We start from the raw sequence: 17074 nt of genomic DNA on the forward strand, positions 1-17074 counted from the left end.
GGAACTTTAAAGGGTTAAAATGGCTTTTAAGTAATCTATTTGCATAAAATTTTATATTCATCTCTCAATGGGAGGTGTAGGGGTCGCACATTGTCTAGCAACATATTTTAAGGGTCGAACTAAAAAAAAAAAAAATGGGAACGACTGATTTAATATTTATTTATTAATAAAATTTATTATTCTATTAAAAAATGTTACAAAAGAAAAAAAATTACCATAAACTATTAAATAAAAATATCTATGCAAATTAGAATATCTGTATTCTTTTCAAAATTATATTTTGTATTGCAATTAGTGTATCTGAGATATTCTTGTGTTTAATTGATATACTTTTCTAATCCAATTAACTCAAAATATAATTTCTAAAGATGATTTACAAAGTGATAAATATTATATACTCGTATATTAAAAAGTGATATAATAGATTTTTTGTATTAATCAATGTTAAGTCCTCTTTCAGAAACTATCATTCTAATTGAATAAAATAAGAAACTGGATATATCCTATGCTCATATGATTGAGTAAAATATTAGGTATAAATAGAACATTAATATCATACATAAGCTATAATCATAAACTTTTATTATATAAAAATGGAGCTACAAATTTTAAAGTGTTTTTCATTTGTTTAGATCTATCTTTATTAATTAAAGAAGGAAAACCTTCCATGTTCTCTAAGAATGAGAAAAAACGAACAAATCCGAGGTACTTTATCCTTAGCAAGAGATGCTGTGATTCCAATATCTACGGAGTGGATGACCGGTTGAAAATTTATCCAAAGGAGAGAACCAAACCAAGCTAAGCCTCATACGAGAATAGAGTCGACACCTTCATTAGGTGTGAATATATCAATCCATATTTATCAATAAATATAATCAAGGGTCGTAACTCTGATAGGACCAATTTACTTTCAGATTAAGATAAAATAATCTGAATGTGAAATATAAAATGAAGGTATGTTATTTGATACTACAACAATATGAAGTTATAAGCATAAAACTAAAATATATAGCAATTTGAAATATAGATGTAATTTTAATTTGTCAATTCTTATGGTCTAAGATTCTTCATTCATTAAGACTGGAAGAAGTAGACTACTTTGTTCTCTACGAGTTGGGAACAAAGGCAGATAGAGGGACACCGAAGGAAGATCCTTCTTATTTGATCATCTATCTCAAAAAATGCTCTGATTCGGCACTCCGTATTCCATTTAGAGTGTCGGGATGCAAATTCATCCGAGGCAAACTACCAACTTCATAAGAAAGCAGAGTCGACTCCATCTAGGGAAGGAAATCCCATGACCAAAACAATGAAGAGCTCCATTCACGATGACTAAGGAATTTCAATATTTCACATATATTTAGTAATTACTTTATTTGAATTAGTAAGAAGTGCGGCATTATATTAGGATATTAACTACTATTATTCATTAATTATTCTAATATTAAAAATTAATAATTATAATTGTTCCCCTTCTTTATTCTTTCATTCTTGAGGAGAAAACATATATGAATAGATATAAGTATTGAGGTCCTACGTGTAGTTGTACTCATAAAAAACAGAGAATACCACTAATAATTTATTGAGGGAGTTATCTTCTATACTATTAGAGAAAAAGGTGTATTTTGGTGGAAGCCTAATTACTCCGGACAAATTGGGGCACTATCACTAGTTATACATTAATCTGAATATATATCAACTAAATAACACAGCGAATTCATGTTTAAGAAGTAATGAACTAATGCCTGGGGTTCCCAGTAATATGGTATAAGTCACAGTAATCAAAAACTGCTTTTGTCAAATAAATTGACCAGCATGTCAGTCCCATGACAAGATCCACGCGTCAAAGAGGAGCATTAAATAAATGAATCAATTGTAAGAGGGGCTAAGGACATGACTAGATTTTTCTTAAAACCGATTTACTAGCTTGAGTGGACATTTTTATTCATTTATTGCAGAAATGTTTAATGACTTTTTTTATGTAAGTACCAAATATGAAGTTATTACATTTTTTCTTCTTCTCCGAAACAATAATTCAATTAATATTTCTGCTATTGTTAGAACCCTCAGTAATCAAAGTTCTGCAGTTTTAGTATAATATATTTAGTGTTCGTACTCAAAAATATATCATAGCGTACACCATTAATAAAAACATCAAGAGCTTAAAAGTGATTGGGGTTAGCACCTTGAAATTTATTAATTAGCGAAAAAACAAATTTCCGGTCTTTATATTGAAATATGTCCATTTCAGCCTGAATTACATCCTCTACACGAGGTCGGAAGGCCTTGCACACTCTGAATAAATACTCATCTCCCGCTCAATGGAGGCAGATTAACAGTATTTCTGTGGTGGACACCACAGGCCTTGGCCTTAATGGCATCTACAATTCCATAGTCAAGTGAGTCAAGATCTGATAAGGAAGGAGGCCACAATGTGCACGGCTAAAAATAATCCTTCATCCAAATAAGGAGTTTTTTGTATTTGTCAATCCGTCCCCCTTTACAGATCCTGTTATGAGTTGGCGTTTTCGTCGGCCGTGGATCTTGAGCACCTTGTCTTTCACGGCATTCTTGATCGACCCTTCAATAAGTTTGTGCTTTTTTGTGAGCTTGTGCTTCGAAGCTTGAGGATTCGCCTCAATACTGTTACCTAAGGTACTCATGAACTCCTCCATTCGTTTTATATCGTGGCCCATACTCCCAGGCTTCTGTTAATAGCTGCAAAGATCCTCAAACGGATTCCTGATCCTCAAAACAGTGCACATGTTCACTACCATAATCTTGATCACCTCGTAAACAGGAACTCCTCCGTAAAAGCAAATCAAAGATCCTACATATCTTCGACGACAACACGAAAATGACTTTGTTTATACAAAATTGTATGCCATAAAAAGGAAGGTCTCAAGACTGTTCTTTTAAAGAATGTATTTTTTTATTGCTCTACGTTAATTTGATTGGAATTTATTATTCTTATAACTAATGCATGATGCACTTTTGCTTAGACACACTAATGAATATTGTTTCATCTTTCCAACCATAATGAATGAATGATAAACAGTTTTTTAAGTAGGTCAAAACAACACACATATATTGTAAATTGTTAGCATTTGTTTCTTTCCCATATCATTATTTAAAAAAAGGTGAATTGTCAATTCTTAATCCATGTCAACATAACTAATGCATGACACTCGACCAATACTGAATTTTATGATGTTTTGCAACAAAAACTTTTAATTTTTATTATAAACAAAAGTGTAGCAAAATTTAACTCACCACCATAAAGAGTTTTATATGAAATAAGTACACTTTATTGAAACGTTTCGTGTTTATGTGATTTTAAACGCAGTCGTTACATTTTCCTACATAATTTTTAAATTTTGGAAACTTTATACCCGGTCATTTAGAATATACTAATTAATAGAATTTAATATTAGGTATATTAAGACAACAATAGATTTAAGAAATATTTGACGTCGTTCTCTCCTATGTATAATTCATCATTATATAATAATAACTTTGATTGCCAGAAATTTGGTTTGCAAGTCTTTTAACGTGTAATACCTTTTTTTAATAACAAATTACGAAAGGAATATAAATGTTTTGAATAACTAACAAGTTTTCTTGATTTGGTCCAGTGTCTATTATTTTAGAAGTAAGGAATATTTATCAATTATAATGGATATGAAGCATATTTAAATTGAGATTAATCTTCTTGCTTCTAAAATAATAATTACTTATTTAACATTAGTCAAATAATTGATTAAACTCAGTGCCTTAGAATGGGAGAGTCTGGATATTCGACAGCTGAAACCTCAGTTAATTCAAGTAAACATATTTCTAAAACCCTATTTTATAAGAATAGATGTCATTGCCTATTAATATGACTATTTTTTTTTGTGTGAAAATCCTGATTGTACTGCTTTTGGATACTGGAATAAGCAAGGATTTACTCCAAAATAAGGCTTGGTTACGTGTTCTTAGGCGGAAGAACTACGAACAAAAAAAAAAAAAAAAAAAAAAAAAAAAGAGTAGATTGGCGGGAAGATGAAGTTTTCTGTTTATAAAATAAATCAGATTTTTATTTTCATTTAATTAATATGTATTTATATATTATGTAGTTTAAATCAAATTAGCAAAATAATTAATAAAATATACCTCTGAATTCTTTAATTCAATATATTAATGAATTTACTTTTAAATTTAACTTAGTGTTTTAAATATTACTGTATGAGGTTATAGATAAAGTATATTTACACAACTTTATTAAAAGTAGAGTAAGTTACTCCAACTAACGCTACCATTAATTTGTAATGTAGTTCAGTTTTGGAATGTTTTTTTTGGCTAGTTGAGGTGAAAATTTCTGGAAGCCACGAGCTGTATTTATCGGAATTTACATTTTAGTTTCGAGAACAGTGATTTGGCTACATAGCCATAAACGACGAACACAATGGAAATTTCAGTAAAAGTAACTTCTTCATCCTACTCTTCCTCTTCCATGATCTGATTCCAAAATCTGTAAAATGTCGAAGAAGAGGAAATTTTGATATTGTTTCTTAAAAGTTTTCGATTTGAATCCAGTTACAGGATTTTTATTTTGTTAAGTATTATAGATGAAACATATATTTTGCAACAATACAATCTTTCTCTAACTTGCCTAATGGTATGAGTTTTTTAGTTCCAAACATGCTACCAATGAATACAAATTATTATCCTTCGGTACCGAGTATTAAGCACATGTATTTTGATGTTTCACTTCATTTTTATTACTCAGATTTCATTTTTTGATACAAAGTGTCTTATATAATATTATTAAATATACTTTTGTTTTTCATTTATACAAAATAAGACAACCAATTTATAACCATTTTTTTGTCAGTTTGATGGTAATTTTCTTGTTTAGGGGAATAAAATAAAAAATATCCAGCGATACCAAAATCCCGACTTTTGTCATTACAGTACACACACCCTAATATATATATATATATATCCCTCTCTCTTTCTACAACTCTCTTTCTGTCTCTTTTTTTCTATCCGTCTCTATTCAGCCATTTAATCAGTGATATATACCCTGTGAATTTTTTAGCTGGTAATTTTTAAGAACAAATATTATTTTCCCTAGCAGCCGTCATTTTTATTTAACTCCTGAGTAGTGAACATCCTTTCAAAATAGATTCAATTATATTCCAACCCAGACTCAACATTCTTGTGTGCTCATAAAAGATCTACCTGTAAACCTGAGGATTTGTTGTAGAGTTAAAAATTGTAAGTCCTTGTTGGAGATAAGTATTGGGGATCAACATCGTAGTATTTCTTACAGATCTCCTTGTTTATTTCCTTCTCTCCTTCCTCCCTTGTCACAGCTGATTGTAACGTCAAGGTTACCATGTTGATTTTTGGTTTCTTTTATTTTAACATGCTCCTCGTATACAGGATTTTCATCACTACAAACAACATACTATTAGATAATGTCAAATGATCAAAAAGAAGTGATACTGTCTTTAATTATTACTGATTTAATATTAATTATGATTAATGATGTCTTTGTTTTTGACTTGATAGTTAACAAAACTGAAATGATTAACCATTAAGTTTTTTTACTACTTACAATCCAAGCAGACAAAAAATAAATCAACACAAATTACTGATGCGAAAATACTGCAAATGCTTTTATTTTTTAAAGTCATACAGCTCTTTTCTACTTTGCAATAATGAAACTAATGGGTAGGAAATTTAAGAACCTTTTACAACAAATGTATGTTGCATTGACTTATTAAAAAAATGTTAATCATTCATTATGGTTGGAAAGATGAAACAATATTCTTTAAGAGGTATCCTATACAGTGTGTGTAACCAAAAATCCATCATGCAGGAAACTTAAATAAATTCCAAACAAACTAACGTAAGACGTAGAAACATACACTGTTTGAAAGTGCAGTCGTAAGACCTTCCTTTTTATGTCATACAATTTTTGTTAACAAAGTTAGTTTCGTGATGTCGTGAAACGTATAGTGCTTGATTTGCTCCTGTTTGTGAGGTGGTCAAGATTGTGGAAGGGAACAGGTCCACTGTTTTGAGGATCAGGAAGACGTTTGAGGCTGATGACAGAATTGAACGGTAGCTTGAGAGTGGGGGCTACAGCATAAAGCGATTGGATGAGTTCATGAGTTCCTTGGAAGACAGTATTGAGGCAAAAACTTAATGCTCAAGCTCGCAAAAAAAACAAAAAACAAAAAAACCGATGTCAGTGAAGGGACTATTAGGAATGCCGTGAAAGACGTAGCCTCAATTACTACGTCTTCCAAAAACGTCAGCTCATAATGGGAATGGCAAAGGCTATCTTCACCTGAAAATTTTAGATAATTCTAATTATTATAAATTATTTACAGTCTAAATTAAGGTTTAAAAAAACCACTCATGCCTGATTAACTAATGACATACACTAATCGTTGACACAGTACGAGAACAAGTTGTCTGGAAAAAAGCTTGGACTGAGATATTAAACTTTTAATATTTGGGTGAATATATCTTCGCCAATATTAAAGTTAGGAGATACACATTTTTTATCATCAGTAATATAATCTAGTCACTAGATGGTTAGTTTTTTCATATGATTTATGCCTGATATAAATCTTAATTTATAAAATGCATTTATCAGATAGTACATTTTTGCAAACAAAATATCTTAAATTCTTTCGATTGTATAACTCAGTTTACATTTCATGGATTTATATGACTATTTTTTAAACTAAAAGATGATACCGTTTACCGTAAAAATGTTGTTGTGTACTAGAACATGTAGATATTGCATTAAAATATTGTATAATAATATTTGTTAACTCTTTGTTTTGTTATTTCCTTTTGATATGGAGGTTAGTGAACTTGTTTTAAAAAAACATCCGAGAATAAAAACTGTTTAATTACATGATAAACAGTTTTACAATTATAATAAATACGTTATTTAGATGTGTATTGTCTTTTAACTAATTCATCCATTTTAAACTCATAAATATCAATTAAAATGTACAAAATACTTGTATGAATATCAGACATCAATATAAATAAAGAATTTTATATAATTAGATTGAATGTTTCAAGAGCATACTTGAAAGTATTGACGATGAAATGAAGATTTAAAGGAATAAATAATTTTTTGTATAAATCTTGGAGTGCATAATATCCCAGTTCACTAACAGAGGGTTAAAAACTAATCATATGCTTAGCACACCACTACAGCCAATATCCATTGTAAAACAGTCACAATTTCTCTGAAGGAATGCAACACTACATTGTAGATAGGATTGCTAAATTCACATAGCAGGATTTCGTACTAAATAGATTCATAACACATTGCAGTTAGCATATTGTAGCTTCTGAAATATAGAAAAAAACGAACTTTTGGAAAATAAAAATCTTCATCAATAGTTGCCCCCCAAAAAGTTATTTAACAATTTCCCAAGATGTGGTTTTGTAAGAATGCGAGGAGAAGGCAGGAGCAAGATAAATGATATTACTAAGGGTGATAATTTTGGTAAGAATAGAAAAACGTGCGAGGAGAAGAGAAAAAATACTTATGGCATCATTGATTAAATAATATTCATCTTCTTCTATCAATCATGAACGTTATCATTCCCGCCTTTATTATTCAATATTAATATAATAATATTAGATGGGGATAGTCGATAGAGAACTGAATAAAATGCCTAAAATAACGTCGCCTTCTGTCTGGATTTCTGAAAATGGAGGCCTAGGAATTTGGAAAATACTTACCGGATGAGAAACAGATGGTTTGTCGGATTTGTCGATACAAATGTGCCTTTAGTCCCCTGTCTAGAATTACACGCCACTCATTATCCTCATCTCATAACTAGAGTATGGATATTCATCTATAAAATCAATTTAACGATGAATACATCAAGTCAGACTTTAACTTTGATATCACAACGATGCTTATTGCATGTAATATAACCTTATCCATTGCTAATCATCTACGTTCAAAAAATTTATGGAGAAATACACGGGTAAACCTATCCCTTCCCGAGGAACCATCATTAAATTAATGGAGGATCTTGGTACTGATGTCATTTATAGAAATACATATAAAAATGTTTTGAGTCATCCACACCAAATGACGATCAAGTTATCAGTAAAAAGTATTTACGAATATCGAAATGGAACTCTGAATTTTGTACTATCTAACAGTAAGTATTCAATTTTTTTTTAAATCTAACCTTAAAATATGATTCTATTTTAGCTAAACATAAGAAGAATTATGATACACAACACATTAAATAGCAAAAACAACTGCTTAAATGGTCACAACAACGGGGGTAGTAGCTTTGGATGGTTCGTAACTAGCTTGTCTGAAACTAGTTTCTTCACTTAAAGACTTGGGTATGATAATTAGGTTTTCCAATATTACATAGGCAATAAATATTACTTTTTTATCACTTAAGGCTTAGCTATGGTTGATGGGCTCCAAGAAATGGTGTTCAGAAAACTCATAAAAGGCAAAAAAAAACTGTTTAAATGGTCACAACAACGAGGGTAGTTACATTGGGTGTTGCATTATAATTAACAATTGTGTATATCCTTCATGATAATAGTATGTTGTTATATAAGCATACCTAAATAACGGAGAAAAATCTTTTTTGATGCTCTTAATAGGGAGTAATATCGCCGGACATTACTACATAATTAGCTTTTGCTCTAAATCTTTACAATGAATTTATTTCTAACATTTTTTTATTAATATATTTATTGTCTAATTTGATGATTTTGACATTTAATTTATTATTAATAATTAGTTAGATCTCATCGGTAGAGATATATCTATCCTGTGCACAATTGTATATAGCAACTTCCACATGAAGAAGAGGGGTTATTATCTTTTTGATTAAACTCCACGTCTCGCTTGTGTATTGCAACCTAAAGTTATGACATATTTAACTGAATTCCGATGTTAGAACAAGAAAAAATTATCTGGATCAATCTATTATTTCAATATTTATAATTTATTATTATTAATAGTTATATGATTTTAATTGTTTAATTTTGTATATTTAACTTAAATGTTTAATGGTTTATTTTTTAATATGTAGATATATTTAATTAAATCCTTCTTTTTTAAACTTTGAGCTTCAAAATATATTTCAAATACTCTACTTTGTCGTTTCATTAGCTATTATTCTGAGAATAAGGCTCATAATGAATTAAAATTTCATGGAGTGTGACGTTTTCAAATCTACTGTAACGGATAAAAAACGTCGAAGTCAATTATACGTAGTATATTAAACATTTTGCTAATAAATACATTCGTTATACCCTCAAAAATCATAATAAAGCAGGCAGATGATAATCACATCAGTATTTTAAACAATGATACCATATGTCTTTTTTCCCCCTTCTCCTTGCACGCGTTTTTCTCTACAATATTATCAACTATAGATATTACTGAATTAAGACCATTGTTGATATCAGCTAATATAATTTTTTTTTTTTGGGGGGGGGAAATGAATTACTGTTATAAAGAAGATAATCTTCTAGATTGAAAATAACATTATTGCAGGGAAAATATTATAATTGTATTTAAATTCATATATACATATTTTAAGAATGCACTTTAAATCCATTTATACAAGAGATAGATGATGTTTTTTCAGAGAGATATTAACACACTTGCAACTTCAATAACCAGTGGTAGTAATCGGCATTACCCGGAGTAATTCAGCGTGTGCTATAAGACAAATTTTTATTTGATGAAATTCAATATTTTATTAATACGACTACATAATTACATTTTATATAATTTACATCAGAGAATACTATATTTAGTACAACCTGTATAGACGTTAATGCTACATACACACACTTGCAATATTTCACTAATACGACTACATTGTCTTTGATTAAAATATGTTCATGATATACCGGGTGTCCGGAAAGTCCTGAATGATTTCTAACTTCCAACTTCATTAAGATCTACAAGGACTAAAAGTAGAGATACAGAGAAATGTTTTTAATAAAAAAACTTCGCTTGGTTATAATCTATAGTATGTTTTTAACAATTTGGCATTTAGCTTCCATAACAGCCACAACACGGGGACGGAAGGAGGAGCAGGTGTTCTTGATGTAGGTGGAGTCCATCTTGGCCCAAGCCTTGGTGATACTGGCCTTGAGAGCTTTGGTACTGCTGTGGCGTTTTTTTGCAAGCCTGCCTCTCAATGTGCGCCCAGATGCTGAAATCCAAGGGGTTCAGGTAGGGGGAGGAGGGGGGGCCAGAAGTACTTAGGCCAGAATTCCACATTCTCCTTCAACCACTTCTGGGTGTTCTTGGCTGTGTGTGCGGGTGCCCCATCCTGCTGGAAACACACCCTCTTGCCAGGATACTCCTTCCTGATCCATGGGACCACCTTGGTCTTGAGCACTTTGATGTAGTCCTCCGAGGTGAGCCTGTCGCCCTCTCGGAAGAAGACTGGAGGCATGGCTTTACCATCTGAGCCAGCAACTTCAAGCATCATGATGCTGGCTGGGTGCTTAGTCATGGACATATATTTCTCAGATCCCACATAACCATTAAGGCTAATGTAGCGATCATTTTTACGGTTGAAGACTGGATCCACTGTAAAAGTTTTGTCATCGGAAAAAATGAGAATTCTGTTCCATTTGCTTTTCATGTTGTTCAAAATATTCTTGCATTGGATGTATCTGGCCTCCATATTGGCCATGGACGACATGGGACGGGTGGTGCAGACCAAGCACTTGCCCCCAATGTCCTTGACAATATTGGCAGCAGTAGTCTTACCCATGTTGTTCTTCTTGGCAATTGTTCTGATGCTCAGAAAAGGGTTTATCTTGATCTGGGCCCTGATCTTCTTCTTAGTGGCCTTGGTGGCCTTCAAGACAGGTCTCCTACTTCGGGGCTTGTCTTCAAGGCCTTCCCCCTTGTCCAACCTCCTCTTGATCCTGTCAATGGTGCTGGCGGACATGCTGGTGGCCTCAGAGATCTCCTTGTGGCTGATTCCTGCACGAAGCAGAGCGGCTACTTCATGTCTTTTAGCCTCCATGTCAAAAACAATTATAAATTTCGAAATGTTATTGAAACAAAACTTGTTAATCTGAAAACGGTCTTTAACTTTTATTTACGCAACATTTACGTAAAAAGTCTATGAAACCTCGAAAAAAGCCATCGTAGGTACCTGTCAAGACTTTCGGGACACCCGGTACATCATAAAGGAATATACACTCTGCACTCAGTTGCTCGTTTTCTTATGTTGATACAAACAAAGAGACTAACTTAGCCTTATTAATATAGATGAACAAAAAAAAAAAAAAAAGAACACACGCGCATTAACCATTTTTACTTTTCTAATCGGTAATCTTAGTTTTTTCTTTACACAAATCCATTCTTTACTAATAATATATGAGAGAAAAAAACTGGTTCTTAAAGTTAAAAGGTCTCTAACAAAAATTCGGTCTAAATCGATCCAAAAAAAAAAATTATTTTACAGAACTGAAAAAAAAAAAAAAATCGGTATTTGACCGAGTCTCAACATTAGTTAGTATGTTTTCACGTTGGCTCAACAAAATATTAATGATATTAATACAGAAATTTAGATCAAAATAATATAGATTTTTATTTTTCACCTATTTTGGGGCATGGTCGAATGTATCCAATGTTTGACATCCTCTGGATCCACTTCTTCAACCATGTCTGTTTTATTTGCAAGCACAACAATGGGTAAATCCTGGAACAAAAAATATATTATAATTAGCTGAACTCTTAAAATACAAAATAAGTTAATTTGACCTATTATTAAATTTGATTGTTTGTCCTATATCCTATCCATTATTGGTCCCAAGCAAACATAACTTGGTGACTTTTTTTGCATCTCTGAATAATAATTAATAGCAGGTTTTTATTTTACCAGTCAAATATTATATTTCAGAGAATATATACATTATACAATTTCAAAAACATAGCATATAATTCCCAAGGGCCAATTAAAAGCTTAAATACTTATTTAAAGAACATAAAACTTACTATGAAATAAGTACAGTAAAAAGAGCTCCTATATTTTCAAAGAATACAGGTTAACTAATTCTAACTTTTATTCAAATAACCTACAAAGCTAATTTTAATGTTGTTTCTCTAATAAGAAATTCGCTACTAACAAGAAAAAATGGAACATTATTTTGTAACTCAATTTCATTTGTTTATTCGAATATGAATCAACTTTATTATGATATGAGTAATAAAACATGTGAAGAGTAAATATAGGTGCAATTAACGCAGACCATGTTATCAGTGATACATAAAATATGTGCTAACTGTACTTAAAAATAAAAGAAACTGGACATGAACTTCGTAATCCTGACAATTTGAAGAATGTTTTAGAAGAGAGTAGTTTAACTGCCATGACATTATATTAGATCAGTTGCAAACACCCGTGAGAGGAAGTAAATAAACACAAATACAATTCCGTAAATAGTAAGGATATATAGGATGGAATTACTTCGATGCCTATCTTTAATTCTACTCCGAGTACAAAAATGACTTATAATTATAACTCCAGAGCAAACCATCTTTGTTACTCTCTGGTTTTCATGAACATACGCAATAATTTTTAGTTTTTACTTAGATGTCCTAATGGGAACCTGTTCAGATTAAAAGTAAAAAAAACTGTTCCTGTTTTCTAGGAAATATTTTATACACCTATGGTTATTGTACGTGTAGTAAATTGTTTGGTATTTTATGGGTTAATAAAATGAAGATGAACCAATTTACGGAACTATTTAATTCATAGGAACCAACAAAACCTCTACATATTTTTTCCTTTGCTAATTTATAATAGTTATTATATAATTTATTTAGTTATTTTTTCCAAACAGTGCCAAAAATATCATAAAAATATTAATTCTATCGAATTCCAATTTTATTAGCTAACCATTTATATATTACATTTTTTTTATGAGAAGCTAAACTTCTCAAAAATGCTCAAATGAATAATTTATGAGGAAAACATAGTAACATCCTAATAATGTTTGGGTTAATCAATTAATCAAGCAAGCGTGCGAGAGGATATATGGTATAGGGGGATTCTTATGTTTTTACTTCATTGATAGGTATATCATCGTAAATAAAAGTAGATTGTAGGTAATTTATTCAATATTGATAATGATATTATACAATGCAATTAGAAAGAAAAAAAGGTTAAAGAACATTATCAATATTCCTCATGAAATAAATCCTTATTTTTATCCCTAACATTCAATTTTTAATCCTTTTTCCCTCTTTACTTTAAAAAAAAAGTTGTTTCTATATCTTCTTGAATATTATCATTTACTTCAGAAACGAGTTGTTTTGTCATACACTTAAAAATTTGACTGAAATATAAATCTATCAAAATGATGTTCTTCATCACAATAGCGTCAAGAATTTCTAGCAAATATAGGTCTTCCGCTATTATTTTTAAAATATTATAATTTGTGAAAATATTATTTTGGATTTTTTTCTTTAAGATATAATTTATTTAGTTTATGAAAATATTAAATAACAAAACCTACACACTAAAAAAAGTAAGCACTACACGAATTTTTTAAATTTAATTTATTATAAAATAAAATTATCTATGTACAACATCATCTTGATAAATTATAAGTATTTTAATGACTACTTGGAGTTAGGTCCCAGTACTTCTTCCACAACCGGTATATTGTGCTCACTATAAGTCTTTGCCCCTCCATATAACTAGCTCCACCGTTGTATTTTTAATGCTTTTATTGTGTGGCTAAGTTAATGAAACGATGAATCCAATTATTTTTATTCTAAAAAACAATGCTAAAATTAAGATATTTATGTTGCATCGATATAAAACAGAGGTGATGAAATATTTTGCTCATTACTTTTATCATTAAGTAGATTTTTGATAATTGGTTATAGATCTTGGAAGTAGGATGTTGATGTATAAACAAGAACTTAAAAAGAACAAACGAACACTACCCTGGTATGACTTTGTTTTATTACTTCGGGCATATTCCTTTTTACATCGAAACCAGACATCCCAAGTAACAAGATATTTGATTAATATAGGTTAAAGCAATGGGACAATTATATTTTTGACTATTCAAATCTATATTCAATTCTGTAAGAGTGTCAAATAAGGTAACCCCATATACAGCTTGTGGTAAAAACATTTTTACACTTCCTTTTTTCTATATAAATCAAGGTTTTTGTTAATGCGGTAAAAGTTCGTGTCAAATTCTAAAATAAGAACCAAAATGAAAAAAATAAATAGATCTTCCTAAGTGTCCTAAAAGCTGAGAAAATGTCATTTGAACGTAACCAAAGATCGTTCCGTGCAGTTTTAGCCGCTGGCAAGAAACCAAAGGAGGAGAAATTGTTACCATGGGTCCAGATCAACCACCTGGACATGAACGTGGTGTTCCAGCAGGATGGTTCGCCTGCACTCACGTCTAGAAAGACCTAGAAGTGGTTAAAGAACAACTTGCCTTTCTGGCTAAAGAAAATGTGGCCCCTACTCACCAAATGCTAACCCATTGGACTTCACTGTTTTGGTGCATGTTGAGTCCAAGGTCTGCACCATCCGTTACCGAAATATCAACAGCTACAAGGACACTGTCAACCAGCACTGGGATAACATGTCTAAGGACTACTATTATACTATATTTTCACCCTCGTCGACCCTATCAGGTTGTTTTCCCGTGTTCTTAAGCATAAAATCAGCTTGATTTTCTTTGTCACTCGTTGCTATTTCTCTAGCTTCATTGATATATCTGGGTATTAATATTGGTATACAATCAATAAATGATTGGACTTCTGATCCAGGAGTATTGGAGTTTATTTCATTCATAGCAATAAGATTTTCTTCAGTCGGAAGAAATTGTATTATCTCTCTAGGGATTTTAGATGATGATAAACCTACTTTGGGATCGCAACCGAACATATCTGAGTACGGTGACTGATTGATGACAAGATGATTGGATCTGTTTTTACTAAATAAAACAAACTTTAGTCTTTCAGACCATATGGTTGTGTTGTTATATAGAAGCCATACCATCAAAAGATTTCTAATATCGGTGTTTCCATGCTCAACACTCCCTTGACTTTGAGGAGTACGTGGTCTTCCATGAACTAAAATCATATCTGAAAAGAGAGATTTGAGTTCAACAATAATTTAATCCGTAAATTCCCTCCATTGTCTGATTGTAAGATTTCTGGAGCACCAAAACTCAAAAAATGTCAAAAAAGGAAAGAGCTACTTCATTTGCCCGTTTCCTTTTCAAAGGACTTGGATATGAAAACTTTGTTTGATGATCTTGATAATGGAGGATCCATTTGTAATCCCCATTTGGTTTAGATTGCATATCGATGAGTTAAAATCTGATGATGTAATAGGCTTAACAACAACTGTTGATGATTCAGTTTTCCTCTTTTTTTAAATGATGCCTCATAATTTTTAAAACATATCAATGGTATCTCTTCCTAGATTTACAAAATTCTTGGTTAGTTCTTTTAATGATTTGTGAATGCCACAATGTCCTAGAAACTTTTGAGCAGCATTGATAACATGGAACGTTTTTTTAATAGGATAAAAATACTTTATGTCTTGGCCCTCTTTCTTAGAATTTACAATAACCATCTTATTGATTCCTCCGATAAAAATGACATCATACTTAGAGTTATAAGAATTTAGAGCAGTCCAAACTCGTCTTTAAAATATAATATGTAAATTGCAATTAAGAATATTTTATAAAGTCGCTGATCTCCACAAATGTAAAAAAGATTTGTTATATTAAATAGAAAAATATTGCAACTTGTAAAATGTAACGAAGAGCTAAGAAATTCTTAATTTCTCAGTTATCTTGTTTCCCTGCCAGTTCTATCCTGAGGACACTTTGGTTTGGCCTTTGAAATTTCCTCCATATAAGATTCCAATTCGTCTCGAAGAAGAAAGTGTATATTTTTTAACGATTTATTATTTTCTTTTAGTTCGAATATCTTCTGAAGAAACTTACTTTCTCGATCTTTATCTATTTGATTGAGTTTGACCCACGCAAGTGAATAATATTTAAAAGCTAACTGAAGTATGTACTTTCAATATCAATTGTGAATCTGCACAGTTCAAGGTGATAGCCGAGAATAAGGAAGGGATTGTTTGTATAGTTAGCGAATTTATTATATCTTGAAACTCCCTAAATTCATAAAATCAAAAAAAAAAAAATCTCTAAATAAAATATTTATGATTTATATTGTACTCTGCTATTTTTATATGTACACGTAGGTATGAATAGTTTGCCAACACCTAGTCAGAGTATTTCATTTGTACAAGTCATGACTTGTACATTTCCATTTCTCGTACCAGTTTAAGCTTGTATAATAAGTTTTGTTCAAGTTATAATTTGTATAATACTGTTATTCAAGTTACAACTCGCACATTGGTGTTGTACAATTTGCAACTTATATAAAATCGAAATTATACACAACATAAAAATATATTTTCTAGCAGAAACAAGGAAAATTAGTTTTTCGAAATGCAAATATTATTTAATTATATTTAACTATAGTTAATCATTCAAAGTTTCAAATATAGCAATAAAAGTTTTATACAAATATTATATGTTTATAGGTATAATATTGTATATTGGATAATTGTACAGGGTGTGGCAACATAATTTATTTTTTCCCATTGGCATAAAACAAGTTTTGATTCAAAGGGATATATAATTATTTGCTAAAAGACACACATTTTATTTGGTAACATATTTTACTTTATAGACGTGAATCATATGTTGATGAAATAATTAGTAATTGTGGATTATGAAAAGTTCTTAAAAATGTCGGACTTTCTAAAATAAATACAGTTGAAGTCACCCAATTGAAAAAAATTGTACAAATTTAAGAAATTTGCATGACATCGGATCTGATAGCAATAATTTTAGCTCTCTAATATTTTTACCCGTAAAGTTATTTCCATTCAAAGAATTTTACAAATTTTAAATTATGTAAATAATTGAAAAAAAAGAAAAAATAGTTTCTTATCCTTAAAAATTGAAG

General features: G+C 30.7%; 1 protein-coding gene across 1 annotated transcript in view; it reads right to left on the reverse strand.

The window, feature by feature from the left end:
* The window catches only part of LOC121132118 (GTP-binding protein Di-Ras2), a 225033-nt gene that overhangs the window by 5366 nt on the left and 202593 nt on the right, over positions 1–17074 (reverse strand). The window contains exon 4 of the mRNA XM_071888394.1: positions 11644–11744. Within this exon, the coding sequence (XP_071744495.1) occupies positions 11644–11744 (101 nt within the window). The remainder of the gene's footprint in view (positions 1–11643; positions 11745–17074) is intronic.

The sequence above is a fragment of the Lepeophtheirus salmonis genome, chromosome 1 (assembly GCF_016086655.4).
Source record: "Lepeophtheirus salmonis chromosome 1, UVic_Lsal_1.4, whole genome shotgun sequence".
Lineage (NCBI taxonomy): Eukaryota > Metazoa > Arthropoda > Copepoda > Siphonostomatoida > Caligidae > Lepeophtheirus > Lepeophtheirus salmonis.